This window comes from Biomphalaria glabrata, chromosome 2 (assembly GCF_947242115.1).
Source record: "Biomphalaria glabrata chromosome 2, xgBioGlab47.1, whole genome shotgun sequence".
NCBI lineage: Eukaryota > Metazoa > Mollusca > Gastropoda > Planorbidae > Biomphalaria > Biomphalaria glabrata.
The window spans coordinates 39,801,678-39,810,909 of record NC_074712.1 but is presented as its reverse complement, the minus strand read 5'-3'; the positions used below and the strand labels follow the sequence as shown (position 1 = coordinate 39,810,909).

The window sequence follows — 9,232 nt, the reverse complement described above, 5'->3', positions numbered from 1 at the left end:
TGTTAGAATTTCGAATAGACTATAATATAGTGTTTCATTTTCAGGCCCAGCCTTGCAGCATTACGAGCAGCTATGGAGACTCGTTCTTGTGTACTAGGAGCTCCAGTCTTTATCTCTTACAATGCAGAATGCTGAAAACTAGTTTTTTTTTAACGCAGCATTCCGTAGATTACATTGTTACACATGAGCATTTGGAAGTGGCGCTATTAAAACAAACGTGGGAGCGGGTTACAGGGAAATCTGCCTTTCATTATACAATTTTTCATGACCAATCTAGAAATGATAATTATAAGATTTAATAGCATAAATAAGTGTTCCACGTCTGTTCTATCTCAATTATCAAAGTTTCTAGGCACGCGTACACACACACACATACAAACAATAACGCAACTAACTTTTAGATCAATAACTATTCCTATATAGAACACAGTGTTTAACCCAGGGTCTATATTATATATCTGTAAGAAGTCCTTTCATTCTAGGACACTGTACAATTCAATAAGACTGTACACTTGGGGTGCTTCCTGACATTCCAAGTATAAAATAGAAAAACAAATGGCATATTATCATAAAAGACTCATTCTTGTTGGACTTACTGGAGCTGCAGGATTTTAATCTGTAAATCTATATTTCTACTAAGCTTTACATAAAAGTTAGTATCAGAAATCAAAATAAAAACATTTTTAGGCCGTATTGGCTGCCATATCTACATCACGATAACTATTAATTACACTCAGAATACGAACGTAAGATCAACTATTAGTTAGCATCTCAAATTTAATTCATTCTTAATTTGATTTTAAACATAATTTTACTTCGGCTCGTATCATTCTATCTGGCCAAGTGACAAATAAACTTGAATGCGAAATGTTTCGTCTAACGTTTTGGTTAACCAATAGTCTAGGGCTTTAGCCTCTGTTGAACGTCTTTAGTCTATTCCTAAATCAACTAGCAACTATCCTGTTCGTTTATGTGCAACAGGAAAACGAAGTAGATTAAAAAAAAACGTTACACTTTTTGTTTCATGACGATAGTATGAGTGAAAGCAATACGTCTACCTGGGAACATTTCATTCGCAGACTAATTTATTCTTTTTTCAATTAGTCTGTCCAGAAAAAGAACTGTCTAAAAACGTACATATTCTGATATTTATGGTGAAATTATCAATATTTGTCTTTGCTCTGCCGACACAGTTTTTAATTCATTATTTTATTTGTAAAGTGTTTATAGTACAAACAAAAGTTAAAATTGGATCTCTATTAGTATAACATTCGAGAATGAAGGCATCTCCAGTTAAAAAAAAAATATACTAAAGTTCAAAGTCCATATATCGATTAGTTACAATAGCATCAATACAGGGGTCTACTTAGGTTTTGATATGTCTAACAACAATGTAGACAACATGTCAAAAGTAAAAAAACTAGACTACACTTATTTACACAAATTCAGCTTCGGAAATCTAAGAAAATCATAAAGTATGAATTTTAAAAAAAGCTGTTATTAAGTATACATGCTACAAGTCAAACTTGATCCAGCTGCCAAAATATCGTAGGCGAAAAGTCAAGCAACAGTAGACTTAATATTAGTACTTTAAATTATTTTGTTCTTTTAACTATCTATTTTTATAACAAACAAAAGTTTATGTTTTTTTCTGTCTAAACTAGAGACCGGGAAGCATTGTCGAAAATAATAACCAAAAAACTCTCTCGCTCTCTCCCTCGTGTTCAGATGACAAAAGTTTTGTTGTGCGCGTTGGATCAGAACATAACGAATGCTTACAAAAAGATAATTTAAAACAATGAATGAAAAAGAAAACAACACAAAGACGTGAGAATAAAAGAATGCAAATAATCTGCATAGGAGTTGCTAGTAGAGGGGGCAGGGGGAGGAAAGTCAGTACATATTGAGGTAACCATTTGGATTGTGGAAATAAAGAAAAAAAAACATTCCAATAAATAAATATGGAAGAGTCTATCTGGTAACAGAAACGGAACACCTCGACTCCATTACATTTGGCCAGATACAAGCGCACAGTTGCAGACCAAATCAGAATGTGTACATATATATCAGTTACATTTGCAAAATTTGCCTGTTTCGTTTTGGTTCAAAGCAGAAGAATTGTTATCTCAGCGACAATGGTTCTATCTAAACGTAACTTATGAGGACACAATGTTTCTAATCAGAGAGTTGGATAGAAAACGTTAAAAAGTTGAAGCAAGAAACAAAAAGTGTTTGGGTTTCTATGGAAACATTTCGAACACGTTTAATTGTTTCGTGTCAATTTTCAATTTGAATAAATAAAGAAATGTTTTTTCATATTTTGTTCATAGACGTCTGTCTACATTCGAAATCAATTTGGTCTCTCTTATTTCTATGGGCCCCTTCGTTCAAATGTACACATTCTCGTCAAAAACATATTTGAATATTTCATTAGATTAAATGTTTCAACAAGTACTTACTTTTCATTGATTACATTATACTTTAGTAATTGACATTTCAAAACGTTTAAAGTGACAAAAACAACTTTGACCTTTTTTTTTAGCCAACCGATTGATGTTCATTAAACAAACAGACACTTGCATGTGAGGTTATTCCACATCTTATCTTATATGTTACAGACGTGACTTCATGTGTTCATGTTTATCTAGTCATGCATGTTAATCAATGACTTAACTCTGCAAAGTCGTTGGTTTTGCTGGCTGATTCAGGCAACCCATTCTTTTCTCTAATGGCACTAAGGAAGAAGGAAAGATACAGCTCTAATTTTAGACTGCATTTAAACAATAAGGACATTTCTAATAATAGATTAATATTGTAAGAAGCATTTTTAAAGTAGGGATCTTTAATCTTCTATTAACGTAGCCATGTTGACTCAGTGATAAAGTCTCTGGTTGCCGATTAAAAGTTCTCGTCAAGAATTCCAGTGAAGTCTGAGATTTTTTCATTCACAGTATTGGAGAGTTCCTGATTTATGCAAATTTTGAATTTATATTTACATGAAATTTTAATAAAGTGTTGTCTCAAAAGACGAAATTTTAAAAACGACATTTTTGAGGGTCGAAGCTAGTGACTAAGATTTCTACTAAATTGAGGACTACTTATAATACTTAGCATATTATCGTCACTCGAAATTCCATTCAACACATTGTTAAAACAAAAAAGGATGCGTCTTTATCTAATTACTGATAATGTAGTGAAAGTAATAAAAGAATCTAACGTTTAAAGTAGTGCCTGCACTACAATTCTATACACTACATTAGACACCCATAATCCTCTCATACCAATTTGTTGACATATACCGGTTCATATTTAGAACTATATACAGCAATACTTTGCCACAGCAACATGGCCAGTTTGTATATTGTATGATTCCGTGAATAAAATGTACAGAAATATAAATATGTTCATTTACTATGCTGCTTTTCCAAAACTATAATATAAACCTGAAAATTGACGGGAAAAAATATATATAAAAAAAAAACAACATGTATTAAACCCGGGAGGGAACTTATCATGATTATTTTTACTTTTGTATGGAGAGACTATTATAATATTTGTCCTGCTCAAAAGTTTTAGCCTTATGACCTCTGACATGTATAGAATAAGATACAAATGGCTGCCGTTGTTCTATATCTTGTAGGCTTCAAGACGTACTTAGTATTTAATGTCTCTGAATTATTTTCTTCTGTTGCATGTTAATGAAAAAATCAGTTTTGTATATACTTAATGCTATAGAACAGATGTTTCATGATTTGACATTTGATCTACACATTTAATCCGATAAGTTGCCAGGGTTGGTATAATCCGATGCGGTGAGCTAACTGTATCACTCGTTTAAATTGGTGCTTAACATTGTAGACTTCTCTTATAAATTACAGATGTTACTTCAAAATGAGAAGATAGTTACGTCATACGCTTATCCAGGTATTAATCTAGTCATGCATGTTAATCAGAGACTTAAACACTGAAAAGTTTATGGTTTTATTGGCTGATTCAGGCAACCCATTCCATAGTGTATTGACACTTGGGAGGAAGAAGCACTTATACGAATTAGTCCTAACATATAGAATAAGAAATGTGCCTTTATCTTTGTTTTTTATTACTGAGTATTTTATAAGGTTGTATTTTTGTATTTGAAAGTAATGGTTCAATACTTTATGTATTATTGCTACTTTAGTCTTCTGCCTGAAGTGTCTTAAATTTAATAAAATTTTTAGTAATGTTGGTACTCTCGTCAAATGTTTATCATGAATCTCACTGCTCTATTTTCCGTCTGTTCTAGTTTCTTAATTTGAGGGGTCCAAAACAGAGGATGCACAATTTAATGAAACACTTTTGACTTCAATATCTATCTACAAATTACTAGAATAAATTAGAGAAAAGTTCACCACAATGAAAACGTTGATGATTATTTATACCTGATGTAGGTCGACCAAATTATTTCAATTTGTTTCTCTGATTTCGTCTTTACGCCTTGATACAATAACAATCAACACATGATTTGTTTTTTGTTTTTTTCAGACTCGAGAGAACAGCTTTGAATGTCATGTCATTCCTACTGGTACTGACTCAAAACATCTATCACTGTCTTTCTCATGTATGGCCAATTGTTTTAGTATTTTTTTATTTGTATATACTTTCTGTAAATATGTAATATTTGAAGTCAAAACTATTGAGCATGTATGTACCAAACTAGTGGACACGTGATAAACTAGTGGACACGTTATAAACTAGTGAGAAAAGAGTGTAGGCTAAAGGTGAACTAGATTCAAGGTTTGTAACAAAACAAACAAAAAATATTTGTAGTCCAGACAGTCATGAATACATTCCAGAAATGTCAAAGAAGAATTGAAAATTGAAAATAAAAAACCCCAGAGTTAATGAATAGGGAGACCTTCTGTTCAGATCTTCAGTCAGTCTAAAGGCAGCGTAGTAAGATCGTTGCAATGGTAGCAGTGGACTTCTATATTTACAATCAGTACACAATATGTAAAGTATTCATGCGGTAACCAACATTCTGATATTGGCATTGTAGGAAACATTTAGATCGCACCATTTTTCTGGGCAATAGGAATCTTCCACTAGTGATAGATAATGTTACTCCAAGTGAAGATGTGCTGTATGGTATCGATCTTTATTGTTACGTGATGACACATTCTGAAAGCAGGTCTTAGAACTTGAATGGATGCACTGATAACACGACGGAGGTGTTCATGAAGAATCACAAGTTTTCCAACGGAAAGATAAAAAAAATGGCTGTAATAGATTGTTAACCCAACTTGAAACTTTTGGTGGAAACAAAATCTTGATGACGTATCATACTTTGCTCTCATCGTCATCAGGGCCTGATCTCTTTCGGGAGTCATTTCTCTCTCTTCTGGCGCCGCCCCTGTCGCCGCTCCCTCCCCTCTCCCTGTCGCCCATTCTTCTACCTCCACTGACGCTACCCACTCCCCCTTCGACGTCTCTGTCCAAAATGACAACGCCACCCGCCGGCACTAGCGAGATGGCGTTGGTTTGGTGGTGGGCGTTGGGCGCGCTGCCCTGGGAGCTGATGCTGTTGGCAGGCTTGGTTTTGGGCTGAGGTTTTAGGCACTGGACGAGATTGACTATCTCCCCTTGAATGTTCGCAAGTGCCTGTACGACATTGCACAGGGCTTTCTGATTCTCGGCCATCAGGCGCCTGATGAACTCTACATCGTCCTGAAGACGATTCGTCTCTTTGTGGTTGGCCTGGAGCTGTTGAAGTCTCATATCTAGCAATTTCTGGGACCTGGAGGTAGAAAAAGATAAGATAATTCTATTGGTACAACAAATGTAAATTCAGTTTGACAACAATTGTACACCTCAGCATTACCACTATTAACAATATTAGCAATAATAATATAGACACAAACACGAACAACACTCACATACGTAAACTACACACACACACAGACACACACACACACACACACACAGCGCTTTATGAATTTGCCTTGTATTCACTTCTCGTTGAGAACACGTAACCTTGAAACACCATTGAACTGACATTGGTATAAAGTTTTTAAATCTTTCTGTTCTAGTCTCAATGGCGTGGACCCGACCACTTCTCCCAGATCTAATGTAACTGTGGTGTGATGGATGCAAATTGTCTATAAGAATTGTGTGTGTTTGAGAAAGGCAACTTTCATGAAAAAACAAGTTCTTCAAGAGATAGTAGCCTTCATCAACTGATATATACGATGCTTTTTTTTTTAAATGAGTCTTTTTTGTTGGTGACTTTGTGCAAGTGAAGACAGTCTTAAACAATGTTAAGGTGAATATAGGCATCAATACAATCTTTTGGATAAGCAGGTAAGCACAAGACACCAACTACATAGCAGATGTATTTATAAATTAAACGCAAAGCGATTATCTAGAAAATGCATGCACAAAAATATGCTATTTACAGCTCAATAGAAGAATTTTTAGAAATTCTATTAACTTTAAGTAACCAGTTTAATGTAGAATATCTTAACCCACTCAACCACAGTGATTTCAAATAGCCTATTCAACCACAGTGATTTCAAATAACCTATTCAACCACAGTGATTTCAAATAGCCTATTCAACCACAGTGATTTCAAATAACCTATTCAGCCACAGTGATTTCAAATAGCCTATTCAACCACAGTGATTTCAAATAGCCTATTTAACCACAGTGATTTCAAATAACCTATTCAACCACAGTGATTTCAAATAGCCTATTCAACCACAGTGATTTCAAATAACCTATTCAGCCACAGTGATTTCAAATAGCCTATTCAACCACAGTGATTTCAAATAGCCTATTTAACCACAGTGATTTCAAATAGCCTATTTAACCACAGTGATTTCAAATAGCCTATTTAACCACAGTGATTTCAAATAACCTATTCAACCACAGTGATTTCAAATAGCCTATTCAACCACAGTGATTTCAAATAACCTATTCAGCCACAGTGATTTCAAATAGCCTATTCAACCACAGTGATTTCAAATAGCCTATTTAACCACAGTGACACAAACTAATCATTTGATTTAGCCTTAGCGCTATAGAGTCATTAATGAATCATATATTTTGATATTTTAAAGTTATTCTTTAATTTATAAAAGGGCCTTTTTTTACGAAAAAAATACTCAGAAAGACACAAAGATAGAGTCAAGTTTCTTATTCCATAAGCTGGGACGAATACGTACAAGTGCCTGTTCTTTCCTAGTGCAATTAGAGTATGGATTGGGTTGCCTGAATCAGCCAGGATGACCAATGATTTTAGTAGAGTTTAAGTCACTGCTTAACATGCATGACTAGGCTGACAAAATGTTTAAACAAAGAGTAGCTCTGTCAAAATGCTACTTAAGAGTTTGGTTATTTAACGTGGGAGTACCTCTGTATAGCGTCCAGTTGAGGTATGGCTAATGTTGTAGCTATTGGTAAGTTGGAAGCTGAGGATCTTCTGTTGTATGGCCTTGAGCCACCCTTCCTCCTGGTAGATCTGTAGTCTGAAAACAACACAGCACAGTATCAAACGATAGTTTTAACAACCAGATCTACATAGACAACATTGAAGAGGGCTGAAATAAGGGGAGTAACTCTACTTAATAAACAAGAAAAACTAAAAATAAAAAAAAAAAATAAAGCTTATCTAACCGTTAATTACTGCGATGTATCTGAAAATTACAGGGTACTCCAGTGGCGTAACTAAGGGGGGGGGGATGGGGGGGAATTTTAAAATCCCCCCGGGCCCCCACCTAGGGGGGGGGCCCAAATGGGTGTCCGAAATTTATTGTAAATACATAAATTAATATATTTGATTGACAGATAGTGTCAACGGGTGTTTTTTTTTTTCAACATTTATGGATTAAATTTATCACAAAGGCTAAACCTAGATCTAGGTCTATCAGTACGTTGACTTTGTTGACATTTTACAAATATTTTTTCCCACAGAGATCAAAGTTTTTTTTTAAGTTAGTTTTACATTTTAAACTTACTAGATATTCTAATAATATATCTAAATGTCGAGTATTTTATGGCTACACTAATTAACCTGGAATCAAAATTTACAGAATCGAGTAGGCCTATAACAGATCCAAAAGTTATTCTTAATAATGCTAGAATAGTCCATTATTCGGGTTTGGCGTCTATAATTTCAGAATTAAACTTCACACTCGAGTTATTACCCCTCTATTCATCTTTCCTCAATCCAATGGAAACTATTTTATTTCCATCTAATCCTTTTGCAATAAAAACAATAAACAATGACTTAATATCTTACAATATTAGCACATCATTCCTTTTGAAGTTATTATCACACCCTTCCTTTTAAAGTTCTTAAAAGTGATATCTACTAGCAGGGCCGCCCTAGCATTAGCGGGGCCCTATGCGAAACGGATCGCGCGGGGCCTAGTCTGGGTAGGGATGAGCATAGGCCTAATGTCAAAATTATTTTTTTTTAATTAGAAAATAGGCCTCCTTTCGTCTTTGCAATACATTTTTATCAAATGAAAGCTTGCAATGCCACTTTTTATTTATAGGCACCCCAAAATTTGAATTTCGTCTATTCTTTAGGAGATTTGAATTAATTCAAAAAAAGTTCAGGACTTTATCATATATTTTGCCTTCTCTTGAGATTTCCTGGAGGCCCTGGAAAATCAGGAGGTCACGAAAACCCTGTTATTTTATATACATTATAATGGTTTAATTTAATAATGTACACTTAGAATTAGCGCGGGTCCTATGAAAGCGCGGGGCCCACTGCCACCGCATAGGCTGCAGTGGCCTAAGGCCGGCCCTGGCTACTAGGAACTTTAACAAATCGTCCACTTCTGGTTGTCTTGACTGGCACAACAAGTTCTCTAGACGTTGGTCTATAACTGTCTGTTTCGTTTCTTCCAACAGTTTGCAGTTCATTGTCTCCATCGGTATCATAGTACCCAGAGATGTCTTCATCGAAACTCTTATTCAAAAAGCGTTGATTTTTTCTGTATGTTTTTCCGTTTGTCTTCATGATGTAAGATCTGGGTGCTGAATGTTTTTTTATGACAGCTGCTTTCTGCCATGTTTGACCTAGACGAACTCTCCGACAGAATAATCTTTAGGTAGTCTTGCTTTTGCATTGTACTTCCCTTTGCTTTTCATCTGTCGTTCGTTGAGTAATGTCTCTGCATTTTCAGCTACCGATGGTTTCAATAGTTTGGGATCAGTTGGAATGATTCCCCAAGTCTTCTACTCG

The 9,232-nt window shown here is 34.9% G+C and overlaps 1 protein-coding gene across 2 annotated transcripts in view; it reads right to left on the bottom strand.

Annotated features, from left to right (window-relative positions):
• Positions 1-3,743: 3,743 nt before the first annotated feature.
• The window catches only part of LOC106065162 (short transient receptor potential channel 7-like), a 354,560-nt gene continuing 349,071 nt past the window's right edge, over positions 3,744-9,232 (bottom strand). For both annotated transcript variants that reach the window (XM_056020485.1, XM_056020486.1), the window contains 2 exons: positions 7,388-7,502; positions 3,744-5,773 (listed from right to left, as the gene is read on the bottom strand). In XM_056020485.1, the coding sequence (XP_055876460.1) occupies positions 5,317-5,773; positions 7,388-7,502 (572 nt within the window). In that variant the 3' untranslated portion in view covers positions 3,744-5,316. The remainder of the gene's footprint in view (positions 5,774-7,387; positions 7,503-9,232) is intronic.